The 19,261-nt window shown below is 40.4% G+C and overlaps 1 protein-coding gene across 1 annotated transcript in view; it reads right to left on the bottom strand.

Annotated features, from left to right (window-relative positions):
- Positions 1–19,261, bottom strand: part of waw (Translation factor waclaw) — a 570,569-nt gene that overhangs the window by 138,691 nt on the left and 412,617 nt on the right. The window contains exon 10 of the mRNA XM_067085359.1: positions 7,192–7,330. Coding sequence (XP_066941460.1) covers positions 7,192–7,330 — 139 coding nt within the window. The remainder of the gene's footprint in view (positions 1–7,191; positions 7,331–19,261) is intronic.

Raw genomic sequence — 19,261 nt, forward strand, 5'->3', positions numbered from 1 at the left:
GATCCCCGGTTATCGGCGCCGATAACTGGATATCAGTGCCAATAACCAGGGATTGGCGCTATTATCGCCAATTGTCAATTATGGGCAATTTTCAGTTATCATCACACTGTTGGGAATGTAACCCCTGCCGATAACCGGGGACTTCCTGTATATTCATCAAAAAATCCAGTCTGGTTTATGAAACTTGTTCCGAGTTTACGACGCGGCCCACTTATGATGTTCCAAGTTTACATACATTCATAAAAAAATCCTGGTTTAACAGTATTCATAAGAAATCCGTTTCTGTTTACAATATAATACACACTCCAAGGTTACGACGCTTCAACACTTTTTACACTGCGTTGTAAGCGGAACTAGTTTTCTGAGCGTGGCTGTTCTCTGTGTTTAACTGCATTGGTACTTGACCGGACAATGGCCTTCCTGGGTCGAGCATGCAGGTGAGCGTAACAATATCAAACAGTCAGTCACTTGGGTGTTTGCCTCCAATACGCTAGGTTGTCTACACTACACTGTTGCTTTATGTTGCTGCAGTTTCACGTTACTGTACCTTTACTATGGCTCCAAAACAGCAGAGTACTTCGTCTGATGCTAGTGCATCAAAGAAGAGGAAGAGCATCACCATGGAAGTTAAGTACCATGTAATTAAATGTTCGGAGAAGGGAGAGGGTAACACCGAGATAGGTTGTGCTTTGGGCCTTAGTAGGATGATGGTTGTGACCATAGAGAAGGACAAGCAGCGTATTCTGAAGCATGTGCAAGATGCTGCACCAATGAAGGCGATGGTCATTAACGTGAAGCAACATAGTCAGAATGTGGAGATGGAGAAGTTATTGTTGATCTGGCTGGAAGACCAGAACCAACGACGTGTTCCAGTAAGCCTAAGTGTGATTCAAGAAAAGGCTAGGGAGCTGCATGCCGCAGTAGTGAAGAAAAATGGGTTAGGCAGTAGAGGTTGGTTTAACCACTTCAAGGCTCATGCAAGTTTGCACAATGTGAAGTTGCAAGGTGAAGTTGCTAGCACTGATAGCATAGTAGCAGACAGTTTTCCTAGTGGTCTGGGTGAAATAATTAGGGAAGGTGGTTACACTGCTGACCAGGTATTTAATGTAGATGAGACAGGGTTATTTTGGTAAAGAATGCCAAACTGTATGCACCTTTCCAAGAAGGAGAAGTCAGTACCAGGCCATAAAGTTGGTAAGGAGAGACTGACTTTACTCTTTGAGGCCAATGCTAGTGGTGATATAAAGCATAAGCCTTTCTAGTGTACTTGGCAGAAAATCCCAAAGCTTTTAAGGGCATTTTCAACAGTCAACTTCCTGTCTTTGGAAGTCCAACAAGAAGGCTTGGGTTACCTTGATGGTCTTCCAGGACTGGTTTAATGACCACTTTGTGCCAGCAGTGGAAAGGTATTGTGCCTCGATGGGTCTGCCTTTCAAGGTCCTGCTTGTTTTAGACAATGCCCCTGGTCACCCTGAGAATCTGAGTAACATGCACCCTAATGTGAAGGTGGTGTATCTTCCACCAAATACTACATCTCTCATACAGCCAATGGACCAGGAAGTCATTGCTAACTTCAAGGCATACTACCTGCGGAGGACAATACGCTCTGCTTAAAGGGCCGTTGAAGGTAACAAGGAGTTGACCAAAGCAATTTTGGAAGGCCTACAATATTGCAGATGCTGTGAAGAATATTGCACGTGCGTGGGACGAAGTAAAGGATTAAAAGTAAGGTTTTCCTAACTTTTATTTCAAATTTGTATACATTTTTCTGGTGTCGCATGCCGTTGTTCCGGTTTACAACGATTTTCGGCTTACGACGCAGCGTAGGAATGGAACCACCATCGAAAACCAGGGACTGCCTGTACTTTGCCATTTACTTACAATGGTTGTTCTTATATATCTTATAGTCACTAATAGGGAAGTTTACATTTGCTCTTTTCATGTGGAATGCTTCTTTAGCTGCTTTATCAACCTCTTCATTTCCTTTAATCCCTACATGGGCAGGGTCCAACATAATTCAATATTTTTTCCATTACTACACAACTTATGGAGTGAAAACTTAATTTGTTGCACAATGTTATTTTTGGATTGTAACTTTCAATGGCTTCTATAGGGCTTCTGGAGTCGCTATACATCACAAAATTATTAAATGAGGCTTCTTAAATTATTTTTATGGCTGGTGCTATTGCACATAACTCAGCTGTAAATACTGAGGCATTATCTGGTAGAGAGAACTGATACGTTTTGTCCTGGGACACTGCAGCATACCCACCTCCGTACTGTGACTTAGATCTGTTGGCGTGTATTGCGTGATCTGGGCCTTTTTGGATTATATGTTCTACTGTGTGTTGTCTATAGTCTTCTGGGGTATATGAATAACTTTTTGATAAGTACTTTACGTGTGAACAAATTCTCATTTTATTCACTGCCCGAGGAGGAGGTCATTTTACTATTAAAGGTAATTATATATTTATATTCAGCGACTCAAACAATCTAGCTCTGATTGGGAAAGGAGGTGGATGAATGATTATAAATACATCTCTTAATTCAAATAGTCTTTTGGTTGGAGAATCATTTGTCTGACTTCTCAGGCCACTCTTCATTGTTACTAGCTCTCTCTCTCTCTCTCTCAGAGAGAGAGAGAGAGAGAGAGAGAGAGAGAGAGAGAGAGAGAGAGAGAGAGAGAGAGAGAGAGAGAGAGAGAGAGAGAGAGAGAGACGTAGTTCACCACATTCAACTTGTAAAGATGACGTTGGTGATGATCTAGATTGCTCCTGAACATATTCTAAGGCCTTCATTATGAACTGGGTCTAACGTTTTCAGCGTTGTGTCTGATGCTGAGCCATATATTTTACTTTCATAATCAATGATAGACAGCAGTTGCTTTATACAGTACAGTAAGGGTATGTCTATCGGCTACCCAAGTAGTGTTTGATAGTTTTTGAATTAGATGTAATGCTCTTTTACATTCTGATTTCATTTATGTTATGTGGGTTTTCCAGTTCAAGTGAGCATCAAATACTAATCCCAAAACTTTTGCTGTTTAGCTAACTGATATACTATGGTTTCTGATTTTTAAATCTATTTCTTCATCTTTTTTCCACTTTTTATTCCACTTTTTAATTTTATAGAACATGACTGCTTGAGTTTTATCTATGGAAAATTTAAAGCATACAGATGAGCCCATTCATCTATTTTTATTATGCTTTTATTAATGATTCGTTCTGCATGTTTTATTTGAGATTCTGAATAATATATGGCAAAATCATCCATATACAAGTTACTTTTAATTCCAATAGGTAGATTTTTACTGCTCTCATTCATTGCTAAAGTAAACAGTGTGCCACTAAGGACGCTCCCTTGTGGAACACCATTTTCAAGTGGAAATGTACTCAATACATTATCAATTCTCATTTGAAAAGTGCGATCTGTCAGAAAGTTTTGGATAAACCTGGATAAATGTCCACAGATGCCGTTTTTATGTAATGTTTTCAATATTGCATATCTCCATGTAGTATCATTTGCCTTTTCTCCACAGATGCCTTTTTATGTCATGTTTTTAATATTGCATATCTCCATGTAGTATCATTTGCCTTTTCAATGTCACAAAAGACAGCTATAGCAATTTGTTTTCATTCAAATCCTCTTTGTATGTGGTCTTCTAAGTTAGATAGAGAATCCAATGTAGATCTGTTACATTGTGACCCGGATTGAGTGGGAGTAAAAATTTTATTTTCTCGAATGTGCCATGTTAGTCGAGCATTTACCATTTTTCTAGTAATTTGTATAAACAACTTGTCAAAGAAATTGGTCTGTAATGGTTTACATTACTGGGATCCTTTCCAGGTTTGGGTATAGGAATAATTATAGCTTTATGCCATTCATCAGGAAATAAATTTCGAAGCTATATGTGATTATAAAACTTATAAATACTGTATGACTTTGCCAAAGGTGCTAAGTGGCAGATCAATTCAAAACAAAAAACCTCCAGGGGCAGATTTACTGCTCTTCAAGAGAGCAAATTCCAACTCTTCCATATTAAATTTTGTATTATAATATATATCTTCTATTGTTTCAAATTTGGTTATTAATTCTATTCTGTTTTTCTTTGTGCAGAAGTGTTCATCTAAATTTTTATCACTGCTTACTTTTGCTAAGTTTTCTCCTATTACATTACTTATTTCTTTAGGATCACGTGTTCTTTTCCCATCTTTTGATAAGGCATGTCTAGGTGTTTAACATGGGTACCATTCATTTTCCTGAATTTTTCCCATATTTTTGGTATGGGAGTATTAACCCTTTAATGTCGACTGGACGTATTTTACGTTGACAAAAGTTGTCTGTCGGGTGCCAAGTGACGTAAAATACGTCGACTACAAAAAGTTTTTTTAAATTTTGCGGAAAAATACTTATAGGCCTCGTTTGCGAAAAATTTTAAATCACACATCTTGAGGGATGCTGGGAGTTCACGGATCATGCTGTTGTTTTGTTTACAAGCATGACCAAGCTGCGCATGTACAAATTTCTTTCTTATCCCAAAAGAAAGCATCAGCTAACTCTGCTGAAAATCTCAGAAATTCTTTAGTCACTTTGTCGTAATTTTGGCACCGTTTTCTATTAGCCTTTACATAAAGTTTTATATATGAAAAATGTGCGCACTTTCATGTAGAATACAACAAAAAAATAACTCATGGTTGTAGCTTTTATCAATTTTGACATATTTTCATATAAATCACGATAAGTGCCAAAATTTCAACCTTCGTTCAACTTTGACTCGACCGAAATGGTTGAAAAATGCAACTGTAAGCTAAAACTCTTACATTCTAGTAATACTCAATCATTTACCTTCATTTTGCAACAAACGAGAAGTCTCTAGCACAATATTTTGATTTATGGTGAATTTTTGAAAAATCTCAGAAATTCTTTAGTCATGTTGTTGTAATTTTTGCACTGTTTTCTATTAGTCATTACATAATGTTTTATATATGAAAATGTATGCAATTTCATGTAGAATACAACAAAAAATAACTCATGGTTGTAGCTTTTATCAGGTTTGAAATATTTTCATATAAATCACGATAAGTGCCAAAATTTCAACCGTCGGTCAACTTTGACTCGACCGAAATGGTCGAAAAATGCAATTGTAAGCTAAAACTTTTACATTCTAGTAATATTCAATCATTTACCTTAATTTTGCAACAAACGAGAAGTCTCTAGCACAATATTTCGATTCATGGTGAATTTTTTAAAAAACTTTTTCCTTACGTCCACACTAACTCTGCTGAAAATCTTGTAAGAGCCTGATGCCGTCTCTTCCAAACACGTGTGTTCGTGTGTTCATCGTCCATCGGAGTGGACAAGACAACAAGAGCATCTCGTTTTCTTTCTCTAAAGGAACGCGATTTCAACCGTACAATATTTCCGTCTGTTTCTCCCTAATCATTGTTGTCTTGATGTATGTACAATCACCACTACTTGCATTGCCATGCAAGCATTCTAATCATGTACTCATAATGTTCCAATGAATCTTCTGTATCAAACTGTGTGTATGTTTCTGTTTGTGAAGACGCCAAACGTCTCGCCACTCCGATGGATGACAAACACACGAACACACGTGTTTGGAAGAGACGGCGTCAGGCTCTTACAATCTCAGAAATTCTTTAGTCACTTTGTCATAATTTTTGCACCATTTTATATTAGCCGTTAAATATTTTGCACCATTTTATATTAGCCGTTACATAACATTTTATATATGAAAATGTGTGCAACTTCATGTAGAATACAACAAAAAATAATTCATGGTTGTAGCTTTTATCAATTTTGAAATATTTTCATATAAATCACGGTAAGTGCCAAAATTTAAACCTTTGGTCAACTTTGACTCGACCGAAATGGTCGAAAAATGCAATTGTAAGCTAAAAATCTTACATCCTAGTAATATTCAATCATTTAACTTCATTTTGCAACAAACGAGAAGTCTCTAGCACAATATTTCAATTTATGGTGAATTTTTGAAAAAACTTTTTCCTTAACTCCGCGCTCTAACTCTGCTGAAAATCTCAGAAATTCTTTAGTCACTTTGTTGTAATTTTTGCACCATTTTATATTAGCCATTACATAATGTTTTATATATGAAAATGTGTGCAACTTCATGTAAAATACAACAAAAAATAATTCATGGTTGTAGCTTTTATCAGTTTTGAAATATTTTCATATAAATCACGATAAGTGCCAAAATTTTGTTATCAAAGTCAAATTTGACTCGACCGAAATGGTCGAAAAATGCAATTGTAAGCTAAAACTCTTACATTCTAGTAATATTCAAGAATTTTCCTTCATTTTGCAACAAACAAGAAGTCTCTAGCACAATATTTCGATTTATGGTGAATTTTTGAAAAAACTTTTTTTTACATCCGCGCGTTACGCATTCATGCATCATTTGGTGATAATATTTTCTCTGTGTTGCTTTGATCGTTTTACAATTTGTTTTATACCAAAATCACCGCAATTTAGTGTACAATACAACGAAAAAAATAGCTCATTAGCTTTAACTGTTTTGTTCACAGCGCGATTTGTATACAATTATATAAGAACATTTTTTTTGCACTGTCATATATTCCAATATTTATATATGATAATGATATTTTTTTTTCATTTCTGATGGTTGCATACTAAACTTCAGGCAATGAGAAGAAAAGGAGCCAAAAATGAACTCTTAATCTTAAAAATGAACTCTTAATCTTAAAAACTAAGTGTGCTGTGATTTTTTGAAAAAAGCTTTCTTTCCGCTTCGGCGCTAACTCCCAAACCCCGCCAGCATACAGCATACACTTTTGTAAATATAGGCTCAGAGTTTGAGGGTTAATGGAGAGATCTGATATATATTTCCTCCATGAAATTATTTCTTTTTGATATTTCGTAGATATTTTGTTAAAGGCTTTAATGTACCAATTTCTAATAATAATATTGGTAGTTTTTGTAAATTTTCATCTAATATCGGTAATATTTTATTTATTTTACTGATCTTTCTATTGAAATACAATATAAGGCTCAAGTCAAGTGATGGCTTGCACTGAAAAATTAATCTTGCAACTAAAAAATTACAGTGACTCTTGTTTTCCTTATATTGCCTCAAAGAATATCAAGACCCAAACTTCATGATCTGTCTTAACTTGAAAAATAACTAAATACCTGGAGTAATTATAGTGCCCATAACCATAGGTTCACTAGTACTGACAATATGGATTGGATCTGGCCAATGACTTGGATTGGTGACAATTATTTCTCTTCCACCATATTTCTCTATAACTTTTTCACCATGCAATTCAACCTGTCAGGAAAAAAGGAAATAATTAACAAATTATCTAGTAACAATGCCCTTATTATACAGTACCATAATGTATCTGTTCAATTAAGACATGCAGCTGTAATAATTGTAATTCTTAATACTAAAAGACTATGGAAGGATCAGCTATTGTTACTAAGACCTGAAAGGAAAAGATTAAGAGGAAAAAAGACGAGCCTAACAATTGAGAAAGTTATAAATAATCTTTTAATATAAAAGTAAGCTGTAAGAACTGAAGAAATGTGAGGGGAGGATAAATTCCACAGATTAGTAGAGTATCAGTAAAGCAAAAGAGGCAATCATTTAGCTGTGCAACATAAAGACTAGGCCTGATGAATCTGAGCCAAAGCAGTTGTAATATCACTGTCTAGCAGTACAGAAAGTACAGCAAGCAGAATTTTCCTAGCAGAGAAGCCTCCATGAACTTCTATACTGCCTGGCAGTACAGTATAAAAGTTTAGGATATACCACTACCCCCTAGAAGGTAGAGACACTTCCTGACAGTGTTGGGTGGTAGGGTCCCCTCAGTACATGGTTGCTGCATGGGAAAGGCAAGATTGTCATTTGAAGTATCTACCTCATGTAAAGCAGAAGCCTGTTCCCTAGATCTTCAGAATTCACAAGGGAAATTTCAGTGGCTATACCCACTTCATGTAGGGTATCAGTGACCTCTCTCCCAAGAAGAGACTCTTCGTCTCTATTGGAGGGGTTGAAGTGGGAGTTCCTGAAATCCACTGCTTCTGGAATATTGGCCCAAATGTGGATTCTGCTCGGAGAGGGATGGAAACACACTGCCATAGTTCTCCTGGAACATGTACAGTAATCTCCTTCCCCTGCACTCCTATTGAAATCTATAACTCATAGAGACAGTTTAAAATTGAGTTATATCATCAATTAAACTTGCTGCCAAAAGCATGTGGCATATTACACACGTCAGCCACCAACCAAATCCTCCTTTATTCCTTCAGGGGCTGGTTCTTGGCAGATAGTTATGAATCATTTCTACAAGTGAAAAGCAGACCAACCAATTTGCTGTGGCACAGGTAATGTGTAATAGTAGCCAAATAGTGATAAAAGGAACAAGTGTTTAATAACAACTACCTAGTCATGGCCACAAATACATGTCCATGGTGTGATGTAAGGTAACATTATCAATGGGTCATATCCTTAATAAAGTAGTAATGTATTAAAATTTTAACTCACAGTTACTACAGTAACATTGCCTTAAAGGATTTACTCACAAATGCTTCTCAATTCAATTACGACAAAACTAAATGGATATCCATATTGTATATTTCTACTGTACACATTTCATAAGCTATGATTACTTCGTCTGTTCCCAAGTACCAAGCAAGGGTTATGTAGCCTATAGGCTACATTAGTTGGCACATAAATAAAATTAATAATTATTGGAGTTATTCTACCAAAAATATATAAAATCAGTATTTGTAAGACTTTAAAATGTTTGGCAAAGCTCATGATTGCAAAAAAGTAATTTTGTATTCCCTTAGGAAAAGCAAACGGCACTTCTCAACACTCTGTGACATCACATGGCAATTATAGCATAGCCTAGTGGTCTACTCCAAACTTCTCCTTGCAAGAGACTTATTGGCTCCTAATTGAAACAAGTATAAGCCTGCCCATTAAAATTTTAAGAAACTAAAACTTTTCACTGGGTCTTAAAACTAAGTACAGTACTTAGCTTGACTTATGTTAAGAGTTAAGAAGGTTGAAAAATGTGTAGCCGAACACAATTTCTGAAGCACAACCTGGGAACTTGAGAACTCTAAGACAGACGAGAGAGCAATGAAGATGGCTGTCAAATTATGTTGTTGTCACATCTGTGCGAGCATGACATACAGCCTAGTAGGGTTTGTCGTTTGGAGCTTTTTCTTTGTCCCGGGATTTCGGGATATAATTAGCCCTAATCCTGGGATCCAGGGAATTCCCGGGATTTTCAATTGTCTAAAATTACACATTATACCTTGTTATCCTTTCAGGATTTTTGATGTGCTTATTATTACTAGATAAGCAGAAATATTACTGTGGACTGACTGTCTTATTAATTCCGCCTAATGTTTAATTACAGCATACACTTTGTTTGTCAACAAAGTAAGAGGAATAAGAACAAGAGCTAAAAGAAAAAAAATTTCTGTTTTTACTTTATTTTTGTTCTGCTTCCAAATTCCAGTGCGAATGAAAATGTAATTATAGTTCATTATCATTGATAAAAAAAAAATACATTTGTTTTCACTTATACTCAGTGAAATGAAAAGAGTACTTAATGACATAAAATGTAGTAAAAATAAATGAAGAAAAATTAAACGTATGCATTCTTTATTTATAACACGAACTAAAGGAATAAGAAGTTTCTCACAGAATAAGATCTTATATAACACGACACAGTGGACGGTACCCAACATGGGCTGCAGTCACTCATCACAAACACTTCTTGTTCAAAACCACATAAACTTGTTCAAAGCATACACTCTGTTGGGACTATTTTGAGATCGTGATTACCATCCCAAATATACAAAATAAAGCATTAGGTAAACAGTAATACTACGTTTCCACATGGTAAAGAAGGAATATGTTCCTCTTGAAAAATCTGCAAACTTATACATGATTATTTTGTCACAGTCTAGATTTAGTTACTGCAATAAACTGGAAACACTGAAACTGATGCTTTATCTTCCCTCCATGGATTTATTTGACAGGCCTTATCTTGCAAAAGCATTGCAACTTTAAATTTTACAATATTTTAGCAATTTTAGCAAGATGCTGTTGATGGGAAAATACAATTCACTGGAAATATAAAGTATTTTATATAAATATCAAAACAGTGACATAATCTAGACATCTCTCATTATTATCATAAGGATAATGACAGAAATTGACTGTATTTACAGTATATAAAAATATAAACAGAACAGCAAGTCCACAACCATCCTGCAGTCAAATTTGTCCCTATTTTTGTACTTAAATTTTATCCGGGGATTTGCAAAAATATCCCGGGATTATTAAACCTTGAAAATTGTCCAGGATCCCGAGATCCCAGGAAACAAATCCTAGAGCCTAGGTAATTGTTGTAGGGCAGGAGATAGAGCCCTCCTGTTCTGAGTCCTTTAGACTCTGTCACTGTGCCAACATGCACTGTTCTGGCTGAGAACAACTATAAGAGAATTCTTTGTAACTGGTTGGTCTGATCTTAAGGAGCCCTGGGGGGACCATGAGAGTGTAACTATGTATATTACATATATATTGTATCTGTAAACTCCTCATACTTATGGGTTCACTATAAAGTCCCCCCTTGGGTATTATAAAGGGGTCCCTCCTGAATCTATGGAAGGGAGAGAACCAGTTTTTTACCAGCCAAAGCTAAAACTGCATAAGCTTCTCTCTCTCTGAGTTATTACAGTGTTTAATCTTATTATTTAATCTTATTACTATTATATTATAGGTACAGTAGTATTATTATTATTATTAATTAACACGTTGACTGCTATGTGCTCCATATATGGTTCTGGGGACTCTCTGAATGAGCGATGTGTACCTATGTGGTACACATGCTAATAATTATATCTTTTTCAAGTATCCAAAATTTAATCAAAATGGGCTTTTTATACCAAAATATTATTGTAATATATTGGAAATTAATTAAATTAAGCTAGAACATTAACTAAACACTTTATTTATTACTGAAAATAATCTTCATATGCTGGCAAAAGGGGCATATTTTTTTTTTAATTCTTTCCTTCTTTCAGTAAAAAAAATAGAAAACATTATCATTAGATCAACAAAAATGCTATTCTTTTAAACCTAGATTATATTTATATAAATTCAGTAGAAAAAATAAATCAGTTTGGCAAACATTTTACTTCTGAAAAAAATTAATTGGTGTATTATTTTACTTATGGACATTAATTGCTTTCAACATAAAATATAGGTTTTTCCGTTGTATTATGATGTGATTTGCATGATTTTGAGGTTTATTTCCATCGCAAATGAATACTTATCCATCCCCGGCAAATGATATACTGTATACAAAATTAATAAAATTACGACTTGTCAGAATACTGCACCCCTCTCCATAGCTAATACGGCAAAACTGTGTTTACTGATTACAGTTTTGCACGTATTAGCTATGGAGGGGGTGCAGTATTCTGAAAAGTCGTAATTTTATTAATTTGTATATATCATTTGTTGCTGGGAAGGATAAGTATTCATTTTGCGATGGAAATAAAACCTCAAAATCATTCAAATCACATCATAATACAACAGAAAAACCTATATTTTATGTTGAAAGCAATTAATATCCATAATAAAATAATACCTAATAGTGTCCTTTTCTTGGTGAAAAAAATATCCATTTATATTTTGTATGATGAAGGAAATCATGTAGTATTTAGAGTACAAGTATAAAATTAATATTCTTTCTGTTTTTGCTTCTACATAAGAAAAACAAATGAACTTTTCATCATATTGGGACAATGGGTAATTTGTATATCAGTCTATATATGTATGTGTGTATGTAATGCTTGTATGTATGTATGTATGTATGTATGTACACATATGTATGTATATATATAAATATATATATATATATATATATATAAATAAATATATATATATATATATATATTATATTTCTGAGTTCAGTCCCGTGTCAGCCGGTGAAATTCCATTTACAGCACGAATTTCTAGGTATAACATTGCTAGATATACCAGAGAAAAGAGCTTTCAGGAAAGCTGGGGTTACTACCCCCAGTCGAGCGTCTTCTAGGAAGACGTCGGTATAAGGAGGGGTGAGTGAAATACCACTACCACGGAAATATACTCGAAAGATCTCTCCTTATCAAAATCCCGGAACAGAGCGGTGAGCCGTTACAGCCCCCACACCCAACACCCGCCAGGACGGCGACACCAGCGCCACCTACCTCATTCCATTTTCTAGCACGTGAATTCGCATCCGTTTCTTTTGTGTGCTCGTCTTCATTTTATTTGAATTTTTCTTGCATCTGTGATGGCATCGAGCAGCTTTACCATTTCAAGTTAAGTACCATCTTCTTGTGGGGTTTTGTTCTATTTTTTGGCTGTTTTGGTCTCGTATTTTCATAAATATTGAGATCTTATTATGAGCGCCAGCGTCCCCCGCCAGCCATGTCGACCGCGAGGCGACTCCTTCTGTTCTTTTCAGTTGGAGTTGTCTCCTCGTCGTTATAGATAGATTTTGCCCCCTTGGTTCCCTTCCTGGTGGTTCCTTGCGGTGGCTCCCCCTTTTGTTGAATTACATTTCATTGGCCTATCGGCCTTTGTGGGAGTGATGCCCACCCAGGTACCCCCTCCAGGTTGGGTTCCTTTTTATTTTTGGTCTCACTAGGCTAATTATTTTTGCTTGAAGATGGTGCTCTCTTTTAGTTTTATTTTTATTATTTTATTTTGTTGTTTACCTCTGGTGTGTGGGCGGCAGCCTCAGATCTAACCGCTTCCCCGTGGTAGGCTACGCTCCTCTATTGAGCATATTTTTTTTTTTTATGTGTGATGGTTATTTTGTGGAGTAGGCTTGTTTGCTTCCATCCCCTTGCCCTGGGTGTGGAGTTCAGGTTGAGGGAGTTTTTGGTTGCTGTTTCCTCCGGGATCGTTTTTGGTGGGCAGAGTGAGCCCCTTAGTTCTCTTCCTCCATTTGGGGGAATCGAGTTCTTTGGATGTGTTTCCTCTAGGCTAGTCGCCTCCTTGCCCCCATTCTCGATCCCGGTTGGTTCTCGGCACAAAATTTCTCTCCCTGTTGCTTCCTCCTCCCTTCTGCACTCCTCCCTTTTCCTAGCCTATACTTAGGTTAGGTCCATATTAGGCTTCGCCTAGGAAGGAGTCGGGCTTCGGGTTGGTTGCCCCCAGTTGTAGATTACCCTTCCAAGATTCATTGTCTGGGAGGTATGGGTGCAGTTGAGCGGGTGATATGTTTCTCCCTGTCTCCTGTTCCCTTCCTGGTAGCCTACTCCTCCCCCCACCCCCCCCTCCTCCCCTCCAGCCTTGCTCTACTCGTGCGGGTGACGCTAGATGGCGTTTTCTCCGAGTTCAGGGACTTCTCCTGTTGGTTGAGGATTCGCTCCTCCCATATCGTCCCCTAGCATCGCTGTATTGGGGTTGGTGGTTTCGTTTACTCGAACGTGTTCGAGTCACTATCCATACCTCTCGTCTCCCCGTCCGTTTACGTTGGGGGTGAAATATAATTGCTTCAGCTTATGTTATGAACATACGAGCATTTTACCCGTCTTGTTTCTCCGGCGGGGAAGTAGGGCGGAAGGTTTTTCATTTTATAGAGGAAGCGGATCCTCTCCGTTCTCTTGAGTTTTTACCATCACTTGTTATTGTTATTATTTTTGTTATTGTTTTTAGATAAGTCTGTTTATTTTACTCTCCTTTATTTATTATATATATATACGTGAGTCCAGTCCTATACCGGGGGCTCCGTTATTTTACTGGCAGCCCTTATGGTTAGTTCCTGGTTTCTCTTTCCTTCATTCCCGGAGTACTCCGGGTCTGAAAACCTTTACCTTCCACTCTGTGTAATTTAGAGCTTATTGGCCCAGTTTATGATAGGGAGTTCTTCTCCGCCGGAGTATTCGGTTGTAGTTGAGTTTCCCGGCCTTGCCAGCTTTAGATTGCTTAGGGTGGGAGGTTCATGTACTTTTCTACTTACAGACTGTTCGCTGTGAGGAGCCGGGGTGCACCGCCTCCTCCAACAACCCACGGTCACGCGTAGTTTGCGGACCCACGCTGGTTGTGCGGTCCGACTGGATGACCTGGTTGTTTGGCACCCTGATGGTTGTGAGGTTTGCTTTGCTCTCTGCACAACTGTCCAGGATGAGTCGGTAAGTGACAGTCTTTTTACTCCGGTTTATGCTCCTCATATTGTATATTGTTTATGAGGTTCCCGGTCTGGTTTTCGTTCTTAGCTAATTGTTGGTTTTCTTACAGGCGGACGAAGCTTCCAAGAAGTCTGCCTTGGAATCCCTCCGGGCCTGGGTGGCTGGGTTTGGCAGGAATGTTCCGTCCGGGAAGCCCTACGTCCTCGACGCCAGGTTGAGGGACTTGCTCTACCCAGCGCGCACGGGTGGCGGCGCAGTGCCTGAAGATCTTGCCACCCCTATCATCCAGCAAATCCGGGATGAGACCCAGCCACCCCAAGTGGATATCCTCTACGCTGAGGTCTCGGAGGATGTAGCCGCCTTGGATCTCAACCTGGAACCGATGAACACAGAGCAGGACCAGGTGGTAAGTGGTGAGGTAAGTGAGGTTGTTGGGGCGGGCCCCCTTATTTGACTCCCCTGCTTCATCTGTCTCTTCCTTTGCAGGTTTTGTGAAGTCTTCCTCCTTGGGTGATAGAGCTCCATCTGCTATCCCCAAGTTGAAGTTGAAGACTTCATGGAAGGCGAAAGGGCTACAAGTCCTCGACTTCCAAGAAGGCATCGCCCTTTCCCCGTCGAAGGCTAAGGTTTCAGGACCTGTAGCCTCCGGGAACAAGTCTGGTTCCTCCAGCAAAGGCGCGAGTAAGAGGGCTGCAAAACCAAGCCCTCCTCGCCAACCTGCTTTTTGATGCAGAGGCCTTTGCAAATCAACTTTATAAAAGTTTACAGAGGACCTAGACTCGAGATTTAGAAAAATCTCTGAGAAGTTGGCCAGTCATGATAACATACTGGCGGGAATGGCTCACCCACCCCCAGCGAACCACAGTATGTTATCCCCGACACTGCGGACCTCCCGCCGTTCGATGTCGGTAACCCTTGGCGTTTCGCACTCCGGGCCATCCAACATGATGGCAAACTGACACTTGATGGTCTTGGCACGAGACGGTTGGAGGAATTGGAGTTCTTCCCCCGATCTCCTGCCCCCTTACCCAGGCTTCGTGAGGCTCACGGAGGAAGCCTGGATTCGGTCAGACAAGGTTCCTAGGAGACTGTCATCGTCCCTAGGGACCAAGCTCAGTCGGCTCTCCTGCGCACTCTGACGGAGTGGCAGGCAGAAACACGAAGTTGACTCCTTTCAAGGGCAACTTTACTATGTTCGCCCTGGGAGACAACCTTCCCACCCCTTGCTTGGACAAAGTCGCTCTGGCTACGGCCCGAGCGTGCTTTGATGGTAATCCGTTACCACAGCTAAGGGAGACAGACCCTACTTCCTGGTATTCCCAGGAAGTAATGAGTTCTGGGTGGACGCCCCGTCCACTTTCACGGTCGGGAAGCTGGACCCCCTTCTGCGCTTCCACGCAATTTAGTGAGCAGCTCCCAAGCTGCCGGAATCTTTATTGAAAGCGGAGTTTGATGCCCGGACTAAGTTAGCCGGTCCTTGAACTCCGTCTGCTTTACAGAAGCTACTGCCGTCTCCTGCTCGGACGAGCCATTCTTCCAGGTTTTGGCTAAGTCCTTGCTGGCTGGCTTCCAGTCTGACTTGTTTGAGTTTATCATGGCCAGACTGGAATGCAGGAAGTTCATCTTTGCCGATGCTACTATCCGCCACGAGCCTAACAAGCTCGTTAAAAGCTCGATCTGGGGACCTAACCTCTTCCCTGAAGAGGAGGTCACAAGCGTTATGGGCGAGGGCACGGGCCAACCAGAGTCTGCGTTCTCGCTGGGGCATTTCTGCCTATAAGCGCAAGACCCCAGAATCGGCCGGCCCCAGGCGAGAGGAGGCAAACGCTTCAGGAGGCATAAGAGGCCCCACCATCAGGCGGTAGTCCAAGCCGTCCCGGTCTCGGCAGTAGCACAGCCTTCCACTTCCAAGGCTCACCCCCAACAGTATGTGCTGGTCCAACCAGCTGCACCCTCCTATGTGGCTTCACCAGCATACAACCCTACATATGAGGGCCGTGGTTCTTTCACGGCCTTAATAGGGTTGCAAGGGGAGGAAGAGGCAAAGTCCCTCATAGAGGAAAGCCAACACCACCCCAAGGGGAAGACCTGGACGTGGTAGGGGAATAAACCCGCTCCCTCCCACTGAGAGAACACAGGTAGGTGGTCGCCTGTTTTGGTTCAGGGACCAATGGACCTTCAGCCCTTGGGCACACAGCATTGTGTCCAAAGGACTAGGATGGAGCTGGATCAAAACCCTCCTCCTCTAACCAGGTTTTACCAGCCACCCACATCAATCCTACAGGATTATGTGACAGAATTGCTCAACAAACGAGCAATAAAGAAAGTAAGGCACCTAAAGTTTCAAGGCAGGTTATTCACTGTTCCCAAAAAGACTCCGATCAGCAAAGAGTGATCCTGGATCTGTCGCGTCTAAATCTCTACATAAAATGCGACAAATTTCGCATGCTTACGGTAGCTCAGGTACGGACTCTACTTCCGCGTGGAGCCGTCACCACCTCTATCGATCTTTCAGACGCTTATTATCACGTCCCGGTTGCGCGGAACTTCTCTCAGTTCCTCGGTTTCAGACTCGGGAATCAAGCCTACTCCTTCAGGGTCATGCCCTTCGGTCTGAACATTGCGCCCAGGATATTCACCAAGCTGGCGGACACGGTAGTACAACAACTCCGGTCTCGAGGATATCCCTAGCAGCATATTTGGACGATTGGATAATTTGGGCACCAACAGTTCGGAGTGTCAGAAGGCCACGTCCATAGTCATCAATTTCCTGGAGTCGCTGGGTTTTCAGCTGAACAGAGAGAAGTCCCGCCTGACTCCGGAGTCCCGGTTTCAGTGGCTGGGTCTCCAGTGGGATCTGTCATCTCACACGTTATCTCTTCCGCCTCCCAAGAGGAAAGAGATAGCATCTCTCACCAGGAGATTTCTCAAAAATCCATCAGCATCCCGCCGATCCCAAGAAAGGGTCCTTGGGTCTCTTCAATTTGCCTCAGTGACAGACCTGCTCTTAAAAGCGAAATTAAAAGACATAAACAGAGTGTGGCGAGTCGAGCCAATGTCAAGCTCAGAGACAAGGTCTCCTCTATTCCTCAAATCTTAAAGACAAGACTGCGACCTTGGACCACAGTCAGAGGCCTGTCCAAAACAGTTCCGCTTCAATTTCCCCCTCCGGCACTAGTTGTTCACACAGACGCTTCCCTAAGCGGCTGGGGGGGATATTCACCAAAACAAAAAGTACAAGGAACGTGGTCCACAATGTTTCAGCAGTTCCATATAAACACCCTGGAAGCTATGGCGGTCTTTCTAACTCTGAAGAAAATCCGCCCCCCCAACCGGATTCATATCAGGTTGGTATTGGACAGCGCAGTGGTAGTTCATTGCATCAACAGGGCGGCTCCAAATCAGGTCGAGTAAACCAAGTAATGGTTGCTATCTTCTCCCTGGCGAACAAGCACGGCTGGCACCTGTCAGCCACCCACCTAGCGGAGTGCGGAACGTGGTGGCGGATTCCCTGTCCAGGACTACTCCGTTGGAGACGGAGTGGTCCCTGGGCGTGGAATCTTTCAAATGGATTTGCCGCCGGGTTCCGGGTCTCCAAGTGGATCTGTTCGCAACGGAGAGCAACTTCAAGCTCCCCTGTTATGTGGCCCCAACCTGGACCCTCAGGCGTCGCCACAGACGCAATGACAGTAGATTGGAACAATTGGGAGAAGATTTATCTTTTCCCCCAATAAATTTACTGCTGAAAGTTTTACACAAACTCAGGACATTCAAAGGTCAACCAGCCCTAGTAGCCCCTATTGGCCGAAGAGCAATTGGTTCCCTCTTCTTCAGGAACTGGGATTACGGAGTCTTCGGATTCCCAAGCCCATTCTGACCCAGACAGTACAAACCAAGACTGTGTCAGCTTCCTCAAGAATTCAGAATGCCCTAGTTTTATGGACTTTATAAAATTCGCAGCCCAAAAAGGAGCGAACATTGACCCTGTCAACACTCTGTTTTTAGAATCAGATAAAAGAGATTCTACTCTTAGACAGTATGACTCAGCAGTCAAAAAATTAGCCTCCTTCCTAAAAGCATCTGAAGCCAAAATCATGACGACTAATTTAGGAGTTTCCTTCTTTTAGATCACTGTTTGAAAGGCCTTGCTCCGGCCACTATTACCACAGTCAAGTCAGCATTGAAGAAAGTATTTCTTTACGGCTTTAAAATCGACCTTACAGATTCCTATTTTTCATCTATCCCCAGAGCATGCGCTCGTCTGAGACCAGTATCACGCCCACAGTCTGTTACGTGGTTTCTCAATGACGTCCTCAAGTTAGCATCAGAGATGGATAACTTTCATTGCTCTTATCAGGATCTGTTAAGGAAGACTTTATTTTTGATTAGCTTGGCTTCAGGTGCTAGAATCTCAGAGCTGTCGGCTCTCACTAGAGGTGATAATTTTGTGAACTTCCTCCCGTCTGGAGAGGTCCTCCTTTCCCCTGACCCTAGATTTTTAGCTAAGAACGAAGACCCACAGGACAGGTGGTCTCCTTGGAAGGTGGTGCCCCTTCCTCAAGACCAGTCTTTATGTCCAGTTTATACACTTAAATCTTACCTTTTAAGAACTCCACAGAGTAAGTCGGGTCCTCTTTTTATCAGGGAGAAAGGTGGTACTCTTTCACTAAATGCTATAAGACAACAAATTCTGTATTTCATTAAACAGGCCAACCCAGATTCAGTTCCTAAGGTTCATGATATTCGAGCAGTTGCTACTTCCATTAATTACTTTCATAATATGGACTTTTCAGAGTTATCTAAATTTACGGGTTGGAAATCACCTCTAGTGTTTAAACGCCACTATTTAAAATCGCTCAAGCCCTGAAATTTTCTACCATAGCTGTGGGAAGTGTCATCTCCCCACCTTAATTAATCATATCCTTATCCTTTCCTTTCCCCCGCCCGCCTGCCTCATTTACTTCTCTGCTTATTCTCCTGGTTGATTATACCTCACTGCCTGGCTCCTCATATTGATGTTTCTTGTATCTGTTGATGGAAAAGTGTA

This window comes from Macrobrachium rosenbergii, chromosome 42 (genome assembly GCF_040412425.1).
Source record: "Macrobrachium rosenbergii isolate ZJJX-2024 chromosome 42, ASM4041242v1, whole genome shotgun sequence".
Classification (NCBI taxonomy): domain Eukaryota; kingdom Metazoa; phylum Arthropoda; class Malacostraca; order Decapoda; family Palaemonidae; genus Macrobrachium; species Macrobrachium rosenbergii.